The 27,404-nt window shown below is 37.4% G+C and overlaps 1 protein-coding gene across 1 annotated transcript in view; it reads left to right on the top strand.

Annotated features, from left to right (window-relative positions):
* Positions 1-23,539, top strand: part of SEL1L3 (SEL1L family member 3) — a 36,618-nt gene extending 13,079 nt beyond the window's left edge. The window contains 21 exon segments of the mRNA XM_033059337.2: positions 238-293; positions 1,273-1,405; positions 1,984-2,079; positions 2,081-2,101; positions 2,103-2,118; positions 2,763-2,909; positions 3,323-3,534; positions 5,042-5,221; positions 6,322-6,441; positions 7,222-7,362; positions 9,372-9,434; positions 10,843-11,019; positions 12,577-12,704; positions 13,328-13,411; positions 15,599-15,689; positions 15,801-15,885; positions 17,603-17,712; positions 18,914-19,041; positions 20,770-20,872; positions 20,967-21,039; positions 22,281-23,539. Coding sequence (XP_032915228.1) covers positions 238-293; positions 1,273-1,405; positions 1,984-2,079; positions 2,081-2,101; positions 2,103-2,118; positions 2,763-2,909; positions 3,323-3,534; positions 5,042-5,221; positions 6,322-6,441; positions 7,222-7,362; positions 9,372-9,434; positions 10,843-11,019; positions 12,577-12,704; positions 13,328-13,411; positions 15,599-15,689; positions 15,801-15,885; positions 17,603-17,712; positions 18,914-19,041; positions 20,770-20,872; positions 20,967-21,039; positions 22,281-22,450 — 2,334 coding nt within the window. The 3' untranslated portion in view covers positions 22,451-23,539.
* The last annotated feature ends 3,865 nt before the right edge of the window (positions 23,540-27,404 follow it).

The raw sequence follows: 27,404 nt of genomic DNA on the forward strand, positions 1-27,404 counted from the left end.
CACCACCGTATCAATTAAAACCACAGCACTGAGTACCACATCTGCTTGTGTCCTGAACACGTCCTAGAATGGTGACTCCACAATTAAAATGGGCAACCTGTTCCAGTGCTTGACAACACTTTCAGTGAAGAAATATTTCCTAACATCCAATTTAACCTCCCCTGGAGAAACTTAACAGTGTAATAATGTACCTATAACATTTCTTTTATTGCAATTAATTTCTTGTGTTTCTTTTAGATTGAAGTAAGCAGTGTTGGGAAGAATTTGAAAAGACATCATCATCAATCTTTTACGTAAGCAGCATTTTCCCCTTTGTGGAGTAGTGTGTGTGTATATGTTCAGAAACAGAGAATGGGAGAAGGATAGCACAAATTTGAAACTGAGATTCTGACTGATTTTGAAAATATCTGTGGTCTTTTTCTGTGCTGTGCTTTCAAAAACAGTTTGCTTTACTGTGCTTACATTAAGCATGAGCTGAATATTTTTGTTAATGCCATGAGGTAACTTGCTGCATGATCTAAAGTCTGATAACCTTACTAGAAACTGATTGGCAGGTCAGTGGCATTAAGATCAGTCTTCAAGTGAACTTTTGGCCTTACTGAAGTCTAGTTTTACTGTTGCTGTGAGAGGTAGTATTTCATCAGGGAGATTGCTACTTGCTTTGCTTAATTAGAGAGCAAAATTGCTACCAAAAATATTCATGCTTTATACTAAGGAACTGAATATTTTTCAAAATGGATGTTTAGTTGTTCTCCTACACTATAATTTAAGATGGAGTCTTGTGCAAATAATTTAAAAATGCCACTGTTAATTAGGGAGCTACCTAACAGTGAACTGCATGGCAGACTTCAGAATTGTTCCTTCTCTGCTATCTTTAAATCCAGAAATTGATAAGTTGAAGATGATAACTCTAGGAGATAGGTAATTTGAATTTTTGTATGCTGATTTTAGAAAAGTGAAAGAGAAAAGTGGAACTGAAAAAAATTGAGGTTGAGTAAAGATACATAAAATATCAAAAGATACTTACAGGTCAGAATAATAAAGCACCCTGCTGGTTTAATGTGTTTGTAGACAAGGAATTTGTTAAATTACTCCGTAATTTATTGCACTAAATTGCAGGGTTGATTTTGGGGAATAAACAAATGATAAAGAAAAAAATACTTGCAATGAGCTTAAGACTCAGCTGTAGAAATTCTTAGAAATACTAATTTCTCTTTCTTCTTTCACAGTACCTCTAGATAGTCAGCTTACTTCTCTTTCATGTTCTCAAGTTTTTAGGGAAGATTTCTATTATGATGACACTGCTGGATACTTTGTTCTTGGAGGCAGTGGGTATGTAAATGGTATTGAAGCATTCTTTGGACCTGTGAAATACTATCGCCTCAATGTGTTGGAAACAGAGCAGGTGAGCAAAAGCACTGCTTGGAAATGTTGAAATATTAGCAGTCAGCTATGACTATATTTTATTTTTCAGATGGAGTGCTTATCAAGTGATAAACTAGCTATGAAGCGTAATCTGGAACATATGTCAAATATTATATTTTTCTGTTGAAATCCTAGGAATATTAGTTACCATTTCAAGTGCTAAGAATAATACTTGGGGAAGTGAGTGTGTTAAGCAGTGTTTGTAAACCTATATTTAATAAGGACATATTTTCAGTATTGCTTTGTTCCCAGAGCTTCTGATGATACAGTGTTGGATAAATTTGATTAATCTATGGTTTTGATAAAACTGATAGTAAAGTCACATGGGTTTGGTCAGTTCTGGAAATTAATCTTTTGGATTATGTTGAATATTTAAATAGACAGTGGTTCTACTGTGGTCAGCATCAAGTTGTCTGACATATTAATATGACGTGCCAGATAAGCTGATTGTAGTGAACAATCTGTTCCTTTTGTTTGTTTACAATGAATCTTTCTAGCTGAGCATACACAACAGCCTATACCAGGGATGCCGTTTATCCATCATTTGCCTTTTTACAGATTTCTAATCCTCTTCATGACAAAGATGCAGTGGAACAAATTGAACTTTACTACGAGAGATGTATGGACGTTCAAGAAATAGTTTATGATTACAGACTATATTGTAAGGCAAGGCGAAAAAAACCCAGAGAAATTGTAAGTGTTGGTCTATGACATGAATTTTAAACTGTCATCTTTGGAGACCTGTTTTCTTTCCTTTAACAATCTGGATATTGATCATCGAAAGTAAAATTAAATTCAGCCATAACAAGAAAAAAATGCAATTTTAAGAGTTTAGTCTCATTACTTGTAGCTAGAACTGGGGTTCTGTCCCTGCAAATACTTTTGTGTCATGGAATAAAAACTTATATCGTAATATGTCTTCTCTAATAAGAGAGATGCATAAAGTGTCAAAGAAATAGTCTCAAGCTTTCAATTGCCTTTCTTCCATTTCATTTTCAAATTGACCCTAAAGGAAAATGGGTGGATTTTGCTAGAATGTTACTGCCACAGTTGTCTAACACCAAAGTGTCCACTTTGGCGAAAAGAGAATGACTGCTGAAAACTAGCTTATATCTCTTATTTGAATTTGATTGAATGTGTTGTGACCAGAGTATGCAAGAAGAAATCTAAATGTATTTGTAAGTGGCCTGTACTAGCTGGGTGTTTAGCTTTGTCTTAAGGGTGTGCTCATCTTGTCCGTTAATTTTTAGTTTACTAGAATTGTTTTTTTCTGTCGGAAACTTGTTTTCGAGACCAAAAAGTCAGCTTTCATGTCTTAAATATGTTTTTTTCTCTAGGTTACTATGAAAACTATTATTTGGAGATGATTCACAAATATGGAGAAAAATCAAAATGTGATGCTTTTATGTGGGGAAAAGAGCTCAAGGAAAAGTATCATACTTTGTTTAAACTGTTACAAGAGATGGATTTCAGTAGTCCAGAGGGTAATCGTTTCTTTTTTTTTTAATTGTAATTAAATAACTCAACAATATTTGCTGTGTATTTTGGTATAATTTGACTTAATGTGTTATACATTTTGTTTCGTATTAGCTGACTTACTATAAGGAGTGTTATGTGGCTTATATGTTGCAATATACTGCAGATGGAAGGATGGCTTATTAGGTAAAAGGAATTAGAAATACCATTATGTTTTTAGTAGTTAGTTACTTTAAGATGGTCTTTTGGACTTTTATTCACTCTTCATATTTAATAATACCTTGTATCTCTAGGAATTCTGTCTGCATTGAGTTTGAGAAATAACAGAATCTATTATTCTGTCTGTTATTCACTCTCTGGGGAAAATTGGTTCCTAATTTTAAGTCTTGCAATAACTGCGTGTCCTATATTTTATTTTTAGTGTTAGAAGATGGAAGTGATACAGTTGTAGAAGTTGGCCAGAGGATATTTGAGAAGGTTGTGAAAGGTCTGTCCGGTGCCAATGGCCTCAGCAATTTGGGCTCCTCTGTTCCTCTCCTGGTGGATTCAAGTTGTTGCGGATACCATAAGGCTTCCTATTTCCTTGCAGTTATATTTGAAACAGGGCTCGGTGTGTCTGTGGATCGTGTAAAGGTACTATATTTAACATATTCTGTTATGTCTGTGAAATTAATTACCTTTAAAGACAGTTAAGAAAGGGAATGATCCATTGAATTTAAAAAAGCGAAATGGCCCTCAGGTCCAGGTGGTGGTTGGGATCCTCCAATAAAGCTACTAGTAAATACCTTAATGGCAGTGATATCTTTATGAAGGCTTGATAGTGGGAATCTTTATTCTGCTCAAGCTGGAACAAGGAAATTAGTGATACAGTAAAGACCTAAAAATGGTAGTGAACTGAACAGTATAGAAAGTACTGCATTTTCTAGTCACTTTGGAGCCAGGATGAGTAAGAGCCCTTGAGTCAACCACAGTCATTTGGAGACAGGTAAGAAAAAAATCTTGGAAAGATTGAATAGTACAGTCAGGAACGAAGTCTGATTTTAGAGTGTGCAAAAATGTGACACTGAGTATATTATGGTCAAATGAGCAAGGGTAACCAAAGTAGAAAGTTTTCTTTTGTAGAAAAGTGACTATGTTTCAATCGAGCAGCTGCAGTTTGAGAACTCCTGACCTCTTAGGCAGGTTGCAGATAACTGAAATATTTCAACGTGTTCTAGGTCAAATTAAGGGAAAGTGTTTGTATGTCAGGGGAAGAAGGCAACACTAAAATTGCCAACAGATATTTTATTGTGATATAATATTATAATATAAAACACTCATGAAGAATATCAGATATGTCTATTGTGGTTACAGGATGCTAAATCAGAAGAACCCCTGACAGGCCGATCAGAGACAAAGTTCACCTGCAATTCTTCCAAAACAAGAAACCTTAAACAGGAACCTTTTTTATACCCTAACTAAAGAGTATATAGTACCTATTATGGAGGCTTAGTAATTTCATCATTGGTTCTGCTTCAGGTAGTGTAGGAAACAATTTAATATCCAGCACAGATGGGACACCACTGGTTTTCTTACTGTGCAGGTGAAAAATAGTAGTAGTGCTGAAAATGTATGTTTTGGCAACTGTGTGGTGCATAGACCAATTAACATGTACCTCAAGGGAGATTTCTGTACTGAAGTCTTACCAGCCTCAGATTCCATCCTACTGTCCTGTCAGATCCCTAGGGTAAGATTCTCAAATGCTGTTTGTTAGCTTCCATATGTTTCCACAGAATTCAGTGTGAAAACTCCAGCTGGCATCTTTGGGACTAGTTAAGTCACTGCTGAGTATAAAAAGTGTCAGAGTATAAACAACACTGTAGTAAAATGGCATTTTAAAAATTGCTGCATACTTAATGGTGACAGAATAAATGCAATACTTGAAAAGTATTTAGAGCCTAGGTTTTCCTTCAAGTGTTTCTGTGCAAATGTAAGACATTTTGACTACTTTATGGCTGTGCTTGCTTCTGTGTTGCATGATATAGCTAGTATATCAGCTACCAATATAAACATTCTGTTCCCTGTAAATCTCCTGCAAAGTGCTGAACTTTTGAGATGTGCAATGAATTCACTCTTGTTTATGTCTGTTGATTTTTGTCAGGGACTGCTGTATAGTTTGGTTGGCGCTCAGGGGAACGAGAGACTTTCTGTGATGAATCTTGGCTATAAACATTACCAAGGCATTAATAACTATCCACTTGATTTGGAGCTGTCGTATGCTTATTACAGCAATATTGCAATAAAGACATCCCTGGATCAGCACAATATAAAAGGGGAACAGGTAAAAGAGTTATAAATGTATTTGATTTTTTTTTCTGTGCAACTTATTTTTCATATATTACGTGGCCAGAAGATTCTTGTCTTGATTTAGAAATATTAGCTCATCTGATTCATGTCCCTGCCTGTGGCAGGGGCATTGGACTAAATGGTCTTTAAAAGTCCCTTCCAGCCCAAATCATTGTATGATCCAATGATAGTTACAAAATCCCCCAAATTATATGTAGGTATCATTACTGTGTTTCTTGGGAAGGCGGAATCAAAATCAAAATCAGACTCAAATCCTCAGAGTTGTCCACAAGGCTATCTTTTATTAAAGTCCAAACTTAATTCTTGGCCCATAAATCATAACTCAGATTTTTAATTATTAATATAATTGGATGTGTTTATTAAGCAACTGATCTGTTGTTTCAATAGACAGACATCATGAAGTTCCTCCAAAAGATGAATTGTCCTCTCCATACTAAAACCTTTTCTATAATGAAATGTAATGTTTTGGTTGTTAAATAATTATCTGATAAAGTTATGATAAAAGGATTTTGGAATAGGCTGCTAAACAGGAGGTAACGTTATTTATAAAGAGTAGTCAAGGAAGTTAGTACTAGAATCCTGGCTTATCAGAAAGCATGATTGTTGTACAAAAATAGAGAGATTTTAATTGTTGAAGAAGTAAAAACTGGCAGACTTACCTAGATAAGAGTACTGTGGGTTAGGTCTTCATGAAGCTTTCTACCAGTCTTTTTTTAATCTTTTGAAAGCAATTTCTATAGACTTAAAACACTTCTTTGTAATTTTTAAGTGCATTTAAAACTAAAAGTTGATTTGGGATTTTTTTCAGTTGTTGGTGTCTTGGCATATCTTTCCAGTGTAGAATGGAATTACAGTTTTGGGATAAAGCAGTAAATGTTTTTTACAGTGGATGTAAGAATAGGTCTTAATGCACTGGCCAGCAGAGGAGTGATGAGAATTTTAAAATCCAGAACTGATCATAAATTTTTAGGGATAAGTAGGAAATGGACAACATTTTCATTTTGGTAGCAGATGTAGAAATTCATTGTGAAATTCATGTGGAAGTTAATTTTTTTCTATTCACCTACTCTTCAGGCATTTGTTGAAACTATAAGACTGATGGATGATGAACTGCTTAAAGCTCAAACAAAAGAAAATGGTGATGTCTTTATGTGGTTAAAACATGAAGCAACAAGAGGAAATGCAGCTGCACAGGTATAAAGTAAAAAATTTCCCCATTCTTGGTTTTAGACACACTCAGGAAGATACATCTATAGACCACATAGGAGAGTTGTAGAGGAGAGCAGACATTCTCTCCGTCCACCCAGAATTGCTTCTTCTCTCCAAGCCTGGAAAAATTTTCTCCTGTTTCTGTTCAATAATATCCTGTAACCATGCAAAAACCTGAATGATGAAAGGCAGCAGGTAAGACTCTTCAGGTCTTGGCAACCTCCTTCTCTGATCCTTTTCCCTGGCTTTGTATTGGATACATTCCAATTACTGCTGCTGATCTGAGACCAGTAGCAATACTGGAGAGGTGGTCTGCCTGAGGAGGTGGTGGAGTCACCATCCCTGGATGTGTTTCAAAAAAGATTGGATGTGGCACTCGGTGCCATGGTTCAGTTGAGATATTAGGGTACAGGTTGCACTTGATGATCTTAAAGGTCTCTTCCAACCTAGTGATTCTGTGATATATTGTAATACCAAGCCATTTACATGCATCAAATCTGTCTATCACTTACCTCTGCACTTAAATCAGTCCAGACTTCTATGATACTGACAGCTGTAAAAATAAGCCTGCTGTAGAGTTAGTTTCAGTACATTCCACCACTGAAAAGCAATCTGAATATTCTTGGTAACCAGTTGTTTTAAACTGTGGAGGGTGTATACTAGTTTCTTCTCACATTTGAAATGCATCTAAGTCTGCAAAAGTCTGCTCCTGCAATTCCAGTTTCAATACTAGCATTTATAGTATTACTGTTTGTTTTCTTTTAGCAACGTTTGGCTCAGATGCTGTTTTGGGGCCAACAAGGAGTGGCAAAAAATCCTGAAGCTGCAATAGAATGGTATGCAAAGGGTGCAATAGAAACAGAAGATCCAGTGTTAATATATGATTATGCCATTGTGTTGTTTAAGGTAAGTCATATTTCGTGTTTTAATTTCAAAATAATTGTTCCTATAACATGTTGTTTCTAAGTTATCTGCATACACAAGTGCTTTTAGATTTACTCTGAAAATCAATCAATTGGCATGAAGCTAATGTTGCTTTTTACCAAAAAGGCATAAACATTTCAAAAAGAGCAAGTTAAAAACAGTCTAGTTACTTTATTCCTAGCCATATTCAGGATCAAAATACCACCCAAATTGTGGATCCTAATTTTTCCTAATGTCTTGTCACCTCAAAATTCAACCAGCTAGTAGGCATAGGCTTTGCTGTAGAGATGTAAGTAGAGGTTTGAATCCTTTCTTAGACTGTCCTTTATTAGCATGTGTTTTTAGTTGGAATTAAATTATCACTGCATGCGGTTAGTTTTTCCCTGCTAGATGCAGATGATGCTCAACTGAAGCACGACGTCACCTGAGTCAAAAGAAGTGTATCAGCTCAGTGATGTCACCCATAAGACATTCCAGCACTAAAGCTTAGAAATATTGGTGAGGAGCTGTTAGGTCTTCATCCCATTTTCTATAGGGAATGCTTGCTTAAGGTTTGCTTATATTAATTTTGAGCACACATAATCTGTTTTACCTGTGTCTGGAATTATTTTATGTGGACATCATAAGGATGACATCTGTATTTCCTCTAGAGACACTCTAACATCCTTTCTCAGGAGAGCTGAGAGCTCTTACTCACTGCCAAACTGTGCACAACCTGTGCCCCTTTGAATGCTATTAGTTCTTCCTCAGTTGCTGAAAATTAAAGAACTGTGATATTATTTACCCATAAAAATCACTTGAATATACTGGTGAAGTAGTTGTTTCTAGACCAAATCACTGAGATTTTGTAAAGCTGTCGAGGAAGGATGAACACAAAGCTACTTGTTGTGTTGTAACTGTTTAAAGCTGAATGACACTTAGTAAGTACAGTAATTTCACGACCATAAGGCGCACCAGACTGTAAGGCGCACTTTTTTTTTTGCTGCGAAGATCCGTGCCACGTGCAACAAAGTAACTAATTAGTAACGGAATCCCGCGATCATGGCGTTTACTGGCAGGTGCTCAATTTGCAAACATTTTTCACAGATTGGCGTAGCCTTTAAACGCAGCCCCAAGCGCCCTCCCCGTGCGCGGGGCCCGGCACTCCCGCCCACCCCTGGTGCCGGCTGGCGAGGTGGGGCTCAGGGCTGCCATGGCTCGTGGCTTCTGCGGCAGCCCTCTCCCTCCCTCCCTGCGCCGCCCCAGCGCTCTGGGTGCCCCATGCCGTACCGGGAACCCCGGGCTCCCCTGGCGCTCCGGGAGCCGCATGCCGCTCTGGGAGGCCCATGCCCCCCCCGGGCTTTTCCCCTGCGGCACCGCTGCCCCGATGCCAGCGGCTTTCCCCCAGCCGCTTGGGCTGCGCCACCACAGTGCTTTCCCGCGGCCACCCGGGCCACGTCGCTGCCACCGCAGCGCTTTCCCCCAGCTGCCCGGGCCATGCCGCCGCTGCCCCAATGCCACCACTGGGCGGGCTCTGCTCAGCTCGGGGCTGTTGCGGGCTCGCACTTCTTGTTTCCCCCGGGCCAGGGCCGGCAGCACCCGGCTTCTCGTTCCCCTCACCCCCGTGCTCAGGGTGGCACCGCCCGGCTTCTTGTTCCGCCCGTGCCAGGGCCAGGGCCAGCGGCAGTTCCCTCCCTCCCTGCGTGGCTCCTGCCAGCCGTGGCCGCCCGCTCCCGCCCCCTCCTCACGACTCGGCGCTCCCGTGGCACCGCCCCCCCATTGCGGCTCACACTTCTGGTTTGGCAAATTTCACAACTTTGTCCATGTAAGGCGTACCGGACTATAAGGCGCGCTTCCGGGTTCAGGGGAAAATTTTAGTCAAAAGGGTGCACCTTATAGTCGTGAAATTACCGTAATAGTATCAGTATTAAAAGACATTTTAGATGTGCATAAGTGAATTTTTCTCAGTCTGCATTTGTAAACAATGAGTGTTTCACATATCTGTTTCCTAGGGTCAAGGTGTGAAAAAGAATATAAAACTTGCATTGGAATTGATGAAGAAAGCTGCAGCCAAGGTAAAATACAAATAAATATTTTATTGTTGTAGTTCTGTACCAGGTGCTAATAGCAATGAACTCTGATTTATATAAAATGCCTGTTACCATAATTCTGTGTCAATACTGCTTACTTCTTCCAGTGTCATCACCATGAGTGGCAAAAACCTTATTTTCCCAAATTGAAAGACTAGACCACTCAAAATCAGCCAAAATTTTTGAGAAAGAAAAGGAATTCTCTCTATTTACATCTTTTGGAACTTAATGTTAATTGATTTACCGAGTGAATGTTTGATCCAGGAGTATGTTTGTGCCTCATATTCCTAAGCATTAAGGGAGAAGACCTGGATGTCCCAAAGTCTCCTGGATTTTTTTCCATAGTAGGGAGAAACATTGACAGACACCACAGAACAGAGGAGCCTCACTCTGTTTAATGATCTAAGACAGGTTACCCAGGCCATGATCTGATCCTTAGAATAAAAATGAAAGAGTACCTAGACTTTAAATACATTCCTAGCTCTTAAATCCAGAATTATTTAAATTACTGATTTTGACAGTAGGACTTTGCTGCTGACCACCATCAGAAAAGATTTGTGCCAGTTCTGTGATTTCTTTGAGACATGGAGAGACTATCTGTTCTACTGCCTTTTGGGAAGGGCTTAAATAAACTGAGAGTCTCCTATGATGTGATCAAAATTCCCTTGATTCAGGATTTGAGGAGCAGCTTCCTGGAAGACTTCTAGAGACAATTCCTTACAGTCCTGAAATTCAGACACTTGGGTTCCTATGCTCCAATGCACATTTTTTATACCAAACCAACATCATAATTATTGAAAAGTTTAATGGCTTTTACATTTTAATATGCTAGTTAGTAACAATGCTGGCATACTTACAGCCCCATATGATCCACCAGTTTGTGCAAGGAAGTGGTGACTCATTGCAACAAAAATAAAAGCTGTCTCAAGATCTTCTCCTCTTGGGCCAAGATGCAAAGATGCAACTTGTAATAACAAGTAGCAATATCTTAAGCAGATCTGTATGATGTTGGTGAAATGCATTTTGAAAGCAGCATTACAAAGTTCTGTGTTCATTGCTTTCTCTTTATTCTCAAAGAAGTGTTCTAGTTTAAAAGAAGTGGGGTTTTTGATTGCTAATCCTGTCAACCAGTTTCTGGGAGTTCACAAGAATAAATGCCCTGTTTGGCTTTGAAGAGGAGATGGGGTCAGAGTTTGTTCTTATCAACAAGTGAAAGTCAGCACATCTTATTCCAGTCTGTAGAATAAGATGACCCTGGAGTCTTATTCCTCAATCTATATACAAGCCCACAGGGAAAAGTAGTTGGGGAAAAAAAGGCTTTATAACCCCTAGTCCCAGATGTGGCAAAAAGCAGAATCAAATGTGTGACCTGAGACTGCTCTTCTTCTCTAAGGGCTTGCCCCAGGCAGTGAATGGATTAGGATGGTATTACCACAATTTTAAAAGAGACTACAGAAAAGCAGCCAAACATTGGTTAATTGCTGAAGAACTGGGAAATCCAGATGCATCATACAACCTTGGCGTCCTATATTTAGATGGGATTTACCCTGGAGTACCTGGTAGAAATCAAGTGAGTAAATATTTAATGGTACTATTTCTTGCATTAGGACCCAATTTAGAAGTTTTTTGCCTCATTCTTGAAATTGTTCTGTTAACCCTAAGTTGGATTTTGATGCCTTTTGTCATAAAGGAGGATTTTATTGGGGGATTCAGTCAGATAGCTTAGGGAGAGAGATGTTGCTCAAGTATATCAGTTAAAATTATATGCATATGTTTTTGTTCTTTTAATTTAGAAACAAAACAGGTGCAGGTTTTACTCCTTCCAGTAACAGCAACCATGAGGGATAGTGTGTGCTCTCACATCATGTGACCTTTTGGGTTCTCAGTTTTGGATAGGAAAATTTATAGGGAAGGGATTCCACAATAACTGAAAGCAGCACAACCTTGTCCCTGAACTCAAGAACAGCTATGCTATGTTCACATGGCTTCTGTGAGCCTCAGAACTGCAGTGAGAGGCCTCCAATCCAGACTTGAAAATGTAACTATTTGACACAGCCCTGGTAGATGGCAGTATTTTATTTTGTTGTTCTGTAACATATGTGCAAAATAATTTTTCCCCTAATAGGAATGGTCTACTTTATTTATATTTATTTTAATTAACTTGGTAGTCTATGAACAGCAGCAAAAGTATAGTGAGGTAGACGGTAATAAATGCCAGCATACCTCATACTTTGAGCTAAAAACTGTTTCTAGTGCAGCCTTTGAGTTCTGAGATCTGGATGTCCTCCAGACAATGAGCATTTCTGCTGCCAACAGCAGCATGCTCACCAACATGTGCATCTGGCAAACACATTTTCTTTCCCCAGAGACCAAAATACACATTTTCCTTCCCCAGAGACCAAAATACACATTTAAGAGTGGACTGATTATAAGAGTACACCTAAAAGTGCCCAGGTTTCTTTATTCATCAATGCCAATGGCAAGAAGGACTGTGTAGTCCCTGCTCACTAACAGAAAGCATTAAATGCTTTAAATGGTTAAAAATTTCCTGAACTAAATTATTTTGGGTTGTATGTTGGTTTGTTTTACTTTATAGATTACTGTTCCTGAGGGTAAAATGTGGAGTCTTCCCACTTCTGTAGCTCCGGCCCTGCTTACTCAATCTGTGTTATCTTTTATAAACCACTTTCAAAGATTTGAGCACTGTGGTTGTGGTCTGCTGAACATACAGAGAATTGCTCCTGGTCCACAGCCTTCATTTGGCATCACAAGTGGAAAAGTTCTGTTCTCCAGGATGCCTTAATAATCTTCCTACTAGTGAATAACTAATTTTACTTTTGTAAGTGCATGTAAGACTTTTGTATTAGTGAGTGTTAGTTAAACATTTAGACACTTCTCTGTTTGATGTTCCATATATTACCCAAATATATGTTTTTCAAATTTTTTTCTAGCCTAAGCTATTAAAAATTTAGAAGAAAGAATTCATTTCATCTTAGTACATTAAACTATCTTGGTCCTCATTCGCTAGCTGCCTATTTTTATTCCTTTGATGAAATGAGTCCTGAGGAAGAAATCCCAATAAAGATTAATAATGCAGAGTTGCTAATTATGTCTTGTTTCTTTACAGACAGTTGCTGCACGCTATTTCTATAAAGCTGCCCAAGGAGGACATATAGAAGGGACTTTGCGATGCTCTCTCTATTACATCACTGGAAATATGGAAGACTTCCCCAGAGATCCAGAAAAAGCTGTAATGTAAGTAAGGAATTTTTTAAAGGAGAATATATTTCTAATGTGATTATTTTGATTATTGGTGATTTTTAAGTCCATGGCCTAAATACCTTGTAGTTCACTGTGCTTACCTTGGTGGCAAAAGGTTCTTCTGCAGCAATATTTGATCTGCATGAGTATGTGTATTATTTAGATGACCAGTAGATTTTAAGAGATATTGAGTACTTCTAATACTTTTTTTTTCCAGAAAAACTTGGAGAGATTGTATTAAACAACTCTGAAAGATTGCATCTAACAACCTTTTTTTTTTTCTAACAACCTCATTTTTTTTTATTTTCAAGAAATATAAGTCTCATGATGTGGTAGAATTGGCATTTTGAATCAAAATATAGCACCTATTAACTTATGTTTGTTTTCTTAAAAAAACATTGCTGAGAAAAAAACATGGGATGTCTCTAATACACTCGTAGAGATTAATGAATTTCATATTTTATTATTACAGGATTGATGCAGTGTCTGCTGTTAAATGCCATAGTTTGTCTTACAGAAGAAGTCAGATGTCCTTTTATGTTATTAGAGTCTACATGAGTTGGGATAACATTACTTGAGCATGACCATTCATTTTTTTTGTTTGTTCTATTCCACAGCTGGGCAAAACACATTGCAGAGAAGAATGGCTACTTAGGTCATGTAATCAGAAAAGCTCTCAATGCTTATCTAGAACTTTCATGGTATGTTTCTCCTGTTCTCTTTATTTTCTATTTTTCACTTACTTTATAAGCAAGATAAAATAATTAATAATGGACCATCGCCTCAAAGAAAAAAACTTAGTAGCACTACAAAAATCAGTTGCAAAACATCCATTGAAATAAAGGAGAGTTAACCCTAAAGTATAACTCAACAATTCTGACAGAATCAAGTGAAAAGCAAGGAGTTTGGAGTGTGAAATAGTTGTATCAACTGTGGTTCTCATAAATATATTTGTGTAATGTACACTGGATTAACCAGAGGAACACCTTTCACTTTCGCTATTCTCTCTGTTACAAATCTCATTATTTTGCCTTTTTTTCCTCTATATTTCTGTGTCATGAAAAGTCCATCTCCTGGATTAGATTTGTTGGTTTTTCTGTGTATAGTTAATATTGTCTTTTGTTTAAGTATATTGGGGGACAATAATATCCAACGAGCCAGTCAAGAAGTTTCAAAATAGTGACCAGGTTAATGCTCCATCTTAGCAGCCTCTGAGGCATGAGCATCAGATACTGTGTGTGCAAACATCAGACTATCACATGTGATTAAAACAATGTCTTGTTTAGTCCTGCAGCTTCCCCTTGTAAGTACTGAATTAGTGCTTCAGGCTAAAGAGATCTGCAAGAAACTGTCAGTGGACTGTTCTGGAGTAACCCATTTTTAGAAGTGTCTTTTTACTCAGTCCATCACAGACATTTCTTCTTAGACTTGAGCCCACTTTTGAACACTGAAAAACTCTGTTGATATTTTTGTAGCATGTTCTGTTGTGCAAGCCTGTGACTCTGCCCAGCTCACTTTGCAGTCCACAGATAGATGACAGGTAGAGCGTTAAGATTCCAGAAAGTCTGGACTCAACAGCTGGGAGACAAAATCTTCTGGAGTCCACCTTGAGATGCCAGGGTGTAAATTGTTGCACTGCCAGTCCATCCAAGTAATATGTGTTCTTCAGTCATTGTTTGCAGACGTGTTTTACACATCTGTCTGTCATGGTAGTTTGATCTTCAAAGACTGATTTAAAGGCTGTAAATGTAATTTCTTTTCCTAGTTGCCCTTTGAGACTTAAGAATACACCAATTTCCCAAGCTCTCCCCTGAATTTCTTCTATAGTCCCAGATCCCTCTTGTACTAGATGCTTTCACAGGGCAAGTACAAGGAATAATTTGTAACTATGCAGAAATAGCTGGATAACAGCAGGTTATACCTGGTAGTTCTGTAAGGACAATTGCTTTCACAATCTGATTTAAAGTTGCTTTGCTTAAGCAGCTACTCTTGAAGTCAGATATGTGTTTGACTGTATCTGTTTCCAGTTAAACAAGCCATTTGAAACATGGTTTTACCTTTGTATTGTGGAGAAAATCATTGGCAGCACTACTCTTTAATAGGAAACTTCAGCAGGAAAACAGTACACCAAGTGGGTTTTTTTATTGTCTTGCAATTTAAAAACTACATGCATGATTTTAAAGACTTCTTCTTAATTTTAAATATGTAGTCTTCATAATATAGAGTAGATGAGTGGCAGAGAATATGAGTGGTGCTCTTGTCTAGTATCAGAATACCAAATTGCTATAATGCAAATGCTATATTAAATTTTACTACTTGCTTTATAGTCAGTGAGATGCTTGAAGTCCTTAGAGGGACAGAGACTGTTTTTCTATTCATACATTCAAATATAAGGAGAGAAAAATCCTTTTTCAAAATTCTCCATCTAAACAGACAAGAAAAGTCACATAAATAAAAAGTAAAGCATACCAAAGAAATATTCAGATGAATGTTAGATATATACACAGCTAAGTTGATTATAGATTGGGTTTTTTTTAAGTAAACTCTTTTAAAAATATTTTATCTGAAACATTTAAATAGAGAATTGGGCTTAGTATCAATTCTTCTTTCCCACCAGTCTGGCACTTAGAGTAAAAGCACACTGGAACCAGTAGCTTCAGTGTAAGAGGGAAAGAACTGCAAATTCTTGAGGTCCAGTGTGGCTGGTTACATCAAGCATTGCCTGTATATGGCGCTGTTGCATGAGTTTCCCAGCCTTTTGCTCTTAAACTTTTGCATGTAGGCAATTTTATACATTTATTTAGTTCTTTTGTTTTCTTTTTTTAACTGTAACTCAAGTGCATGGGTTTTTTTAAGATTTTTCATTAATTTATTTTATCTAACATTAGGCATGAAGCTCTGCTGCATTACATTTTAGCAGCTGAAACTGGGATTGAAGTATCACAGTCAAATTTAGCACACATCTGTGAAGAAAGACCAGTGAGTAAATGAATTCACAACTCATTCTCTTGAAAGGAGCCCTTGTTAATAATAATGTGTGCCATTAGTCTCTTACCTGGGATATGAATAAATCAATTATTTCCTTTATAGGACCTAGCAAGAAAATACCTAGCAACTGATTGTGTCTGGAGATACTACAATTTCTCTGTTTCTCAAGTCAATGCTCCATCATTTGGTATGTATAAGGAATTCTTTCTAAATTTTAGTTTTACTTTTTTTTTAATTTCAAAAACTGTGTTTGTTGCAACTTCTATGTGAGTAAGCAGGTTGAGGGAACATTAATTCCTACATGATTCCTAATCATACATTTCCTTTTTTGTGTTTCCTTTTCTGATAGGATTACACAGGGAGAAAAGGTAATTAAAGTATTGTATTTCAGCACAGGTTTTCTGATAATTTCCTTTTTATTGCATTAGATGGATAAAATTTTAATAAAATAAAATAAAAAAGCAAAGCCTTGAGGAAGGGCTAGATATTTAGGATTCTGAGCAGTTGACTCAAAGTTTAGGGAAAAAAAGCCGTAAGTTTTAGGAGCTCATGCTGTTTGGTTTATCAAAGGGAAAATCCAAAAGCAAATATACTTCCGTATCATAATCGAGTCATGAGAAACTAATAAAGGCTAAAGGATTCCTTATCTAATTTATTACTAGTTTTTCTTTTAGGGTACAGAGTTTATCAACATTGATAGGGCTTACCTTGGAGAACTAAAGGATTCTCTATTTGCAAATAAGTTACATTCCTTAGGCCTTAAATTTTACTACATCTGTGGCTTCAATAGTAAGTCATTTTGGTGCCTCTGAAAGCTTTACTGGATGTTTGAAAACTTTTATCTGATTGTCTTACAAGAGCATTTAAGTGATTTGTAACAGGCATGTGGAAAAGTGGAGTGTAAAAATAATTCATGCTATTCATTTAAATACACTGTGTGCGAAATTTAAATGTGTGGAAACTGAATACCACATGGATACAGCCTGAAGCCAGAGGAGCTGACAATGACAAACACTGTTAGCTTTCCTGAGGAGTTTGTGGACACCTTAGCGAGGTGTAGTTTGGTTGACCCTTTGGTAGATCTACTGGCGCAAGCTTACAAAAACTTCTAAAGGTCAGACTCATAGGATGGAACTGTCATTCCATCTCAGTCTGCTGTAAAAACATGGGGATTTCTTGGTAGCTCCTGCAGACACACAAGCCTAAGTGTGGAAGAGTTTGAAACCATTTGAGGAAAGCTTAGGTGAGATAAGTGTAGTCATAGGAATTTTTAAAGTCAGTAGCACAGATTAGTGCAACATCATGCTTGTCTGGGTTAATGCCCTGTCTTTTGATGAATTTCATTATGGTGCAATGTCACAGAAAGATGTTTGTAAAATATTTGGTGGGCATTGCTCCCTTCTAGACCAGGAAAATTGTATCCTTACTGTTGTCCTGAGCTGAGTTGGATTTGAAGCTAATTACATTATCAGCAGCAACGTTCTCTAACTTTTGGGAAAGGTTCAGCCCCCACAGTGTCAGGTACAGAGCAAACACATAGACAGCATGGTTTTAAACCTCGTCAGTTTTAGGGCTATTCTGACTAATTAAGGCTTCAGGTTGTCCAAAGACAGATTTAGCAAGTGAAAAAGGAATGCAATATAAAGACTCTCAACCCTCTCAAGAGTTTTTGTAAAAGCAATGTCATTCACTAAATTCGTTAAAAAGAAACAATGAGTGATTTCATCCAGGATAATTATTTTTAATGGGAAGCTGATAAAAAGTAGCTACACAGAGAGATAGAGTACATTTGTATTTAATATTGTGCTTTAAATAGAATTACTTTTAACTTCTCCATCACATTAAGAGTTGGTTAATTCTATTGCTACAAAGTCTAAATTATCTTCTGCTGGTTTCTTCCACAGCTTATTTGAAGATGGGTGATTTCTACTACTATGGTTACCAGAACCAGTCTAAAGACCTTGAGCTCTCCATGCGGATGTACGCCCAGGCTGCCTTGGAGGGTGATTCACAGGTGGGTCTGCAGTCATGGCAAAACATTGGAGTGTAGAACAATCTGAGGATTTAGCTGTGACTGGTTCTTCTGCTCGGCCTCACCTGCACCAAAGAAACCTGCTAGAATAAGTTACAAAATACTTTGTGAGTCAGTAGTTGCTGTTTCATAATAGAAGATAAACTTAGTATAGATTAATGGTCCTAGAATTAGGTTGCTTAGTAAGCTAAAGGTAGATTGTCTAATTTAGGGCTACCTTATCTTGGCACAATTGACTCAGTTGTGACTTCAGTATTTTTGCTATTGCAAGATGAAGAATTAATAGACTGCTGGGTTATATTCCAGTCCTATCCTCTCCCATTTTATGATTAAAAAAAAAGACTGGTCCATTTCCCTTGGTATATTATACCAAGTGAATCTTAGGGTGAATTTTGTTCACTAACAAAGGTTTCATCTTAAAATGCTTTATAATTAAAAAATACACCATGTCGCATTACCAAAGACATGCAGTGTTTTACCACCGAGTTTCTGTTCTCAGGACCTCCTGAAGTGTCCTGAATGCAATATTCTGTTCTCCCTGTCCCTACGGCAATATCCCCAGACAGTGTCTTGTATGTGAACTTATCAGAGGTAGCGTGGGTGGGTTCTGTTTTGGAGTTACTGGGACAAAACATTACTGCTAAACTAGCAAAGGAAAGAAGAGATTCATAACTAGTTAAAGTATGAAAATCAAAGTGATGGGGTATCCTGTAAAATGTCTTGTGTATTCATCTTCATGACTCTGAAGAGACACTGGGTTGCCTAAGACTTGTCCAAATAAGCAAAACCATAAGATTAAGGACTTATATTGTCTGGAGGAAACTTCTGCTCTCAATTTCACTATTCAGATTCTCTTATCTGTAGAGCTATGTGAAGGGGAATTAAACAGTAACAGAATATAAATCCATTTTTTCTTTCACTCTGTATTTCCCTAGGAGATAAAATATGACAGAGCAAGTAAAAATAAGAAAGAAACCATCTGGAAAAAGATACGAACTAAGAAAACAGTGTCACAACATCTGAATGCTTCTTTGGCATTTTCACCATTTACCTGACTATATGGTTAGAAGAAAGGGCTCTCATAATTATTCAGTGAATATCACAATATATTAAACAAATTTAGGTGCTTAAATACAGATATGAAAATTTAATGTTTAAAAAGTGTGCATTTTTTTGCTATTAGGGTTTCTTCAATTTGGCCCTTGTCATAGAAGAGGGCAACTCCATACCTTCCTACATTCTGGATCACTTGGAAATTGATCAAGCATTGCATTCGAGTAATACATCACTTCTTCAGGAGCTGTATTACAGGTGAGTCTTTTACCCTTAATCAGCATCCTCTGGTTTTCCACATAAGTAACATTTACTGTGGAGGACAGCAACTCCTGTAATTATTAACTTTGTTCACTTGTATGATTTAAGGCAGATTAAGGTCAACATACTTGAAATTCTTAAATGCCCTAAAATATATTTCAGTTTATGCCTGTTAAAAGGACCTGATTATATGTGGTTACCTGAAATAGCAGGGACAGGATTCAACAATCCAGGAGGTCTTTTCCAGTTCAATATATTAAACTTCCTAAGTTAGGCACTAGTGATTTGTGTGCAGTCCAAACTAATATTTCAATTATAAATGTAGCGCAATTTAATCCAAAACTTTAAAATGTGTAACTGGGATAATAGCAATCGTTCCTATTTATTCTGCAAGTATGTCTAGGCTGGTGTAGATATTGTGGTAAAGAATATTAGATACCTGAGAATGTTACAGGTCTGCTGCCTGAATGACCTGTGCCAGCACTATTTATGGACAAACCACCTAGTGTGCTCTGGTTCCAGTACAGAACCTGGGTTTCCTTTGCCCAGATAAAGCAGTAGGTGTTGGAAGGCACAAGTGAGACTGTCAAGCTTACACAATATTTGATGGATTTGTGGAATTGCCTTTCAAATATTTGAAGAAGGAGGAGCTAATGGTAAATACATGAGGCTGTGAATGACGAGTGGTTTATCATCTATTTTGCTTCTGAGTGAACCCAGAAAAGAGGAGATGATACCAACATTAAAACCTCATTTGTCTGTTCACCAACAATCTGCACTGTTCTTCAGTGCAATTAGACTAAACTTGTACACTAAATTACTTCCACTGCACGTGAAACTATTAGTCAGATACATAGGGGTTCTGGACCATCTGGGATTGTAAGCTTGAGTAAGAATTCTGCCTTCACTTGGGCTGAGTTCGCCTGCTTTGCTGTGAGAGTAATTCCAGAGTTGACAATGCTGAAGGGTTTTCCCATTGTCATACAATTCTGTCCATAAAGGGCACATACTTTTATATATTTAAGTATATGTGCATGTATATACACATATAGACAGTCTATGACTTCATAACTTAACTATATGTATATTTATAACAAAATTTATATAGAAAAGGTGTATATGGATATATATACATTACCACTCCCTCCTTAGCTTTGTAGAAAAGAATCAATTGAAGCTTAAAATGCATGTCTGTGATTTAGCTATCTAAACTCCCCTAGTAGGAGAAGTCCTATTTGATGGAAGTGAGAAAGCTTCACAGCTCATCCCACAGGAGGTAGGTAGCTTGTGCTAGTCAGCTAAAAGACTCTTCAAGCTCTGACTTCATCCTGTTGCATGGCATTGTCTCTGAAGGAGTTTTGGCACTCAGTGTTCGTGTAGGCAACTAAGTTTTGTACATCTGATTTTAAATCAAGTCCTTCTGCTATTGACTCACATTAGTTCGAATTTGAACTGTGACTATTTTGCAAGTGTAGCCTGGATGCTTAGACCCGTTGTTGACTAAGAAAATAAAAAATACACTTCTAGGTTAAGGTATTCTGTGCTTAGTAATTTTAAGCTGGTATTTTTTCTGAATTTTTACTTCATCATCTGTGAGATAGTGATGATGATATTTGTTTGTTTTTCTGGATTACTGGTTCTGCAAACCTGTTTGAGATTCCCAGATGATTGTTGCCGCAGAATTGTGAGAAGGACTAATTAGTTGTTTTAATCTTCTTTTTGTAGGTGCTGGAATAATAGTAACCAAGAAACAATTAGTCCATGTTCATTAGCATTGCTTTATTTTTACATGAGAGTTCTCTGGAATAATGTTTTACACTCTACTCTGGTATGTATTGCTCCTTTATTATATGAACAAGTCATTTGGAACTCTACCTTGGCTTTGCACTGTTCTAACTACGTTTTTAAAATTATTGTCACAGATCTACTTCATGGGAACCTTTCTTTTATCGATTCTTGTTGCATTTGCAGTGCAGTCTTTTCAGTCTTTATCTGGTAAGTATGTGGCATAGTAAAACTGAAGAAAGAGGAGTGATCTTTTTATGTCAGTAAAACCTTCAAAAATGAAGATTTGATGGAAGTACCTCTGAGCAGTAGCTTCTTTAACAGATAAGTCATTTTTTGATCATTAGAAAGGGGTAGATGAAGCAAAGCATAACTTTAAACCTGTTGGTTTCTGAAGAACTTCTGATGATAAAGAAGGTTCTTAATAAAAACATAAACTGCATGTGATTATTCCCCATCTCTCAACATGCAGTATTGTTACAGTAATTATATGACTTTGATTCCCAATGTAGTCTCTGCAATATGCAGTCAAAGTGTGTTTCCTGTTTCATAGGACTAGATCTCTTCAGATGCAAAGTAGGAGAAAAAGTGAGGTTCCAAGAGCTGATACATGGGAGTAACTTAGTGAGAGTCAGTTCAGACTCTTAACACCAGTAACAGAATCAGCAAATGCATTCAGTCAGGAGTTGCAGACTCCTCCTGTCCTAAAACAGAAAGTTTTGCTCTATGTTGTCTATTTTGATGGGACGAAGAATATTAACAAACAGAAATGCCAGACTTCAGTCTGTTAAAACTGCCATCACATTTTCTACTGCACTTGAAAGAGATAGCAGAGACAAAACAACATTACTGAATAAAGGCAAAAAAACCCTACCATCACATGGAAAATAATGAGTCATCATTTAAAAAGCATTTCCCAGTGCAGTTTCAATTCAGATCACAAGACTTGATCAGGAAATTGTGAATATTACCAGTTATAAAAAGAATTTATCCTACTACGTACATTTTCTTATGTTGCATTTTAACCCCAGTAGGCAGCTTAAGTCAAAAAATAATGTTTTCTGATATATTTCTGTAATAAAATACTGAAAAAATTACTTTCACATTGACAACCTACTGCTATAGGAAATAGTATTTAAAAATACCCTACACCATTAAATCTGAAAAAATTATTTTAATTAAGACATGTAACTCTGAATAGTATGCTGAATATGGAAATAATTCTGAAATCCTGCTTTCTTTTCGTGCTAGCTATTAATTTATGTAACTTGGGAATCATTCAACAAATTTATAAAGTACCTAGTTAAAGATACTCTTCTTTCAATATTACCAAACCTTTGAATATTATAGTTATATGTAATTTTACATCCACATAATATTTAAATATTGATTAATAGACTTTCTAGACACAGTGGGATTTTCTTAAATAATTTTTTAATGTTCTTCTGAAGCTCGTAATTCTCCTGGAAGAAGATCAGGACCATTGTCGCATGACATCCCTTCTTCCTTAAGGAATGACAATGAGGATGCTACCAGACCAGTACAGCAAGATGAACCTACTCTTTCAAATGATTTATCACAGCAGGAGTCAAACCCTCAGAATCCTCTTGTTACCAGCTGAAGTGTAGTTTTCTTAAGGTTCATGTCCATTGGGAAGACAGGCTATGAACTACAAATGTAAGAACTGGCAACCAACCCTGTACATGGCATTAATAATGCAGTCCAACAGCTGAATTTGTAGGGAGGTTCACTAATCTGACTTCTCCACTATAGAGGAAAACCATCCCTATAATTTATTTAACTCCAAACAGATGATGCAGAGTATCTCACTGTACCCAGCGCACAATCATATTGTATGTCATGGGAAGACCTGGAAGGCAACCTGCAAAATCATTGCCCAATTGAAAAATAAGCAAACAGCCCACAGGTTTTAATGAAGCTTTACTTACACATCTAATCTCTTATTAAATTGCTTTTACTGCATTTGAGCTTATTTATTGGTGAAATTAGCAAAGTTCTCCAAGTTTGAATCATGGAGTAACATAAAAGCGAAACCCAGTCACCAATATTTTCCAAGTGCCATGGAAACCAGTCAGGACAGTACATGCAATGGTAACTCTGAGGTTTTTTGGCATTTTATATTCCATGCTGATTTTTCAATTTGAACAGTGTTTTGTTTTGAAAGAAAACACATCAGGAATATTTGCAATATGGTCATAACATATTAGTTGTTGAGTTTTACAAGGATCCACGTTCCCTGGTGGACACAACATGTCTCTCTTCCTGACAAGAGCTACTGCTTAGAGAAAGGAGTTCCCCAATGAATAAATAAAAGAATATTTAAGTTTGATCAGGTGACACTAAATGAACAAAAATTTATTTTTGTATTCTTCTGTAGATAACACTGGCAAGGATTTATTTCATGTTCTATAGTGACTCTAAAAGACACCTATTTAAGTAACAGTTTATTTGATAAATGTTGGATGGGACATACGGATAACACGTATGGAGTGCAGATACCTTCTATCTGATTTAATGGAAAGTGGCTGTAGAAAAGGTCTAACCTTTACAGCAGGTGTGCAGTCACCTCTGCAAAATGATGTAGATCACAGACTATAAATTGCATCAATCTATGCATTCTTGAGGGTTAAATCCACTCGCCTTGCACTACATTATTTACTCTTGTAAATAAAAATATTTTTTTAATTCAGCCTGTACGTGGAGAAATTTCTTTTAAAGCACCTCTTGGATGAAATACTATCTTGCTGTTGCAATCTCTCAAGATCATTATTTACATGTCTGTTTTCTTAGCTTCAAATGAGACAACCAGTTTTCACTTTGTTTGAGGAATACAGTCTTCTCACAGAGCAAACCTGGAATATTTTGTTTTGTTTTTCAAGCAAGACAGAGGAGGTTTCAGTAAGAAAGGAATTATTCAAAAGGCGAAAAAGCTCTGACCTTCAAGAGAGATTTTTATATTTCTATATAAATGTCTATACACACATATCATCAAGGCACGTTTCACTTGCAGAAAACTGAAAATTCAAAAGTGTTGAGAGAAGAGCTGATGCTTTGAGTCAGCAGCGCCCTTGACAAGCCATGGGATAAAATTAAGATGTTGAAGCTCCTCCCCGAGAAAGTAAATTGTGTGCCACGTTACTGAGTTTTTCATTTATTTGATCAAGAACTGTGCAAAGAACACTTTTTGTACTTAGTACAGTTGTAGATACATATTTTGTTCTTTCTAGGTATAGATAGGTATTTTAATGTGTTAGAAAGAAGCTTGACTTTTACATACTAAACTGTTGCACTCACTAGGGTTAGATTATGTGTCTTTGATATCCATTGCAAATGGCCCCCATTATTTTTCAGTCTGTTTTGAGTTGCAGCTAACATCATCCTTAACACAAAGATGTGGCTATTTCAAGAGTCCTGTCAACTGTATTTTTGTCACCTTATTAAAGACTCTGCATCTGTATTAAAACTGGAGTAGGTTTAGAACCCAGAAGCATTGCAGAAAGTCAAGTGTAGCCCTTGAAAACAAGCAGATGTCACAACATAGGTACAGGGTTAGGTTAGGTACCAAATGACATGCACAGTTAGATGTTCACAAAAAACTATTTGGGTGTGCACAAGACAAATCTTGCTTATAGTTAGCCATTAAAGGTGTATTTTGCTACAAATACCACATGTAGCAAAACTGAAGCTCCTGGTGAAATACTAATCCCATTGGAGCTTGTCAGTGGTGGTGTGATTGCAGCCCGTGTGTTGCAATCTGGGAGTTCTCTGAGCAGCAGTGGCTCAGATTGTGTACATACAGGTCAGAGTTAAGTGTTAGCAATGCAAATCACTGTGCCCCTCTCTAAGGCCCGTGTTCTGAGCTCTAGTAATTAACTAATTTGAAGAGTTCTGCCAGAAACACAATTCAACATCTCTATTTCAGAAGGCAGTTGCTGAATCTGCAATATATTTCCTGATGCCAGCAGTTATTAGTTCCATCTTTGTTTATTGTTACCTATTACATCAGAAGGTCTACTGCAGTAATTGAGATAAGCAGCTTTTCACAATAAACTGGCAATCTTGAAGGCTAAAATAATATTAGTTACATTATTATCCTTCACTTCTTATAAGATCCAGGGGGCTGTTGACAACCTAGAGAATCAACCAATTCCCAGTTGGAAAGAGAATGGTTCTTTATGCAAAGCAGCTACACAGTTCTACGTTCACAAGGAAAGCAGGGAGAGAAGGGAAAAAGAGTTGCTGCATCAATAATTATTTTTCATAAATTAAAACATGATTACTGAAGTTTATAGTTTCTGCAGCCCATGTTGAGCGTTCATGGTGGGAATAAAGAAACAATAAATCACATTTGTAGAGCTGAGCTGCTCTATATAATTTGTTTATACACATTTGACAGAAGTCCAGCCATCTGAACAACACAGGTCATGCATAAGGCAGTGTAAATGATGACCATTTTTCTTTCTTCCTTGTTTCTGCTAAAAAATCATCTCTAGCAAATAAATTATGGACGAGAAAGAATTTCAGAAGAACTGAAGAATGTCATAGGGAATCTGAGCATGGAGCAATTTCCTATGCTGTCTTCTAAGGCATAGGTGACAGGAACAATTACTGATTAATCAACAGAAATTTGTAAATAAAAAAGACAAAAATGCAGAATCTGGAATATAGGTGTGTTGGAAATGCAGCACAGCATCATTATTTATCTAAATACCTATTTCCTATGCCAGGAGACTTCATTATATTTGCAATAAGGAAAGTGAGTCCATACCTAAGTAGAAGGCGTCTGTGTAAAAGCAGCCACATACAGATCAGTGAGCATCAAAATCAGATCGGGAGAAATGAGCAACCAAAATGGAAAGGAAAAGATACTTGCATTATTGCAGTATATATTTAGACAACAGTTAGAGTAAGCAAGAAAAAAAAAATAAAACTGAGCTGAAGCCAAATCACCTGCAGCTGATCAGATATTCCAAGGCACTGATGTTCCAAACTGAAATTGCACCAACAGTGCTGAGTGCCTGTTGACTTAAGGCACTTGAGTTATTTGACAAGTGCTATCAGATACTCATCCACCTTTGGGCATCTTAATAACCCCCTAGAAGAAAACTGGCTGCAACAGCTTTTTTTATAACTGTGTTCAGTGATCTTTCTGCTAACATATTCCTTGACCTCGCTTCCCTCCCCAGTTTGCATTTTCCGATTTCTGTTGTTTTTTTCGTTTGTCCACACTGACCTCTCCTTTATCATTCATGAGTAGATAGCTCCTAATGCTCGGCATTGCTATTTGCTCGTATCAGTTATGCCAGGTGAGCAGGAAAAAGCAAAAGCCCATTAGCAAGCCTAGCACCCTTTCTTAATAGTCTGCCAAGGCAGGAACTGAGTTACCTGCTTGGCATTATCTATCTGCTCATTGCAGCGTGTCCCTGAATAGATTTGTATTAATAAACTAACCAAGGCCAGGCTCTGCTGTCTGATTGTGGTAAGTTAAATGTTTCTTGTGAACCCATTTACCTCATCTGCTGCTTCTTGGAATCAGTCTTGGTCCATAAAGTCCCCAAATGGTGCCCAGCCATTGTCTAGGAGAATTCTTCTCAAATGGGCTTGAGGTAGGTCAAGCAGCACCCCCCCCAAACAGCTGAGATAATCCCAACCCAGTGCCCAAGAATATCCTCCAGACCTTGTTCAGTTTAGTTGTGCAGATGAACCAAGACTGTTTGCCTTTTTTACAGGCCATGAGGCTCCATTCTATCCCCAAGCAATCAATGAGATTAGTCCTTCCAATTTCACCAGTTTGTTTATCTGTGTGAGCCTTCCAGCAGCCCCTGTGTGTTCAGGGCTGTTTTGAAGGCTTGCTTTCTTGAGAGAAGTGTGCTCAGCCTGTGTTTGTAGAACACAGGACACCCTTTCCAAAAAAACACCAGTACTAACTGGAATGAGAAATTAAAGTCTCCATACATGTTTTATATTGTTTCATGAAGACCAAATTGTAGTTTTCCCCTTCTGCTCTGCAGAGTTAGTAGTGGAATAACGCTGTCCCTGCTTCCTTATCCCATATCACCTCTGTCTTCTGTTCTAGCCAGGTGACAAAGTTTAGAGGCTCTTATCTCTCACCAGTGCTGCATTGCTCTTCCAAACTAGCTCCAGTTGCACATGGACAGCCTTTCCAATTTAATTTTTGAATTAAACACAGCATGCTAGTCCTATAAAACAAATTAACCTTTGCAGTTCAGTAGGGTACCAGATAGGTATTCCAGTAGAGGAAACCCAGATACACCTACTCTAATGTAGAAAACTCTAGGCTAGTTCATTAAACAAATATTAGAAGCTGTAGAGGATCAGACAGCTTCATCAGGAGAAGGAAGTGGGTGAGGCCTTCTACTGGAAGCTCTTAGTAGCCTCAAAATCACAGGCACTAGTTCCTGTGGGTGAGTTTAACTACACTGACATCAGCTGGAGAAGCGAGAGTGAAGCACAAACAACCCATCCAGGAGGTTCCTGGAAAACACTGGTGACAAATTCCTGACACAGGTAGTAGAGTTCCCACAAGAAACAGT

The sequence above is a fragment of the Catharus ustulatus genome, chromosome 5 (genome assembly GCF_009819885.2).
Source record: "Catharus ustulatus isolate bCatUst1 chromosome 5, bCatUst1.pri.v2, whole genome shotgun sequence".
Taxonomy (NCBI): Eukaryota; Metazoa; Chordata; class Aves; order Passeriformes; family Turdidae; genus Catharus; species Catharus ustulatus.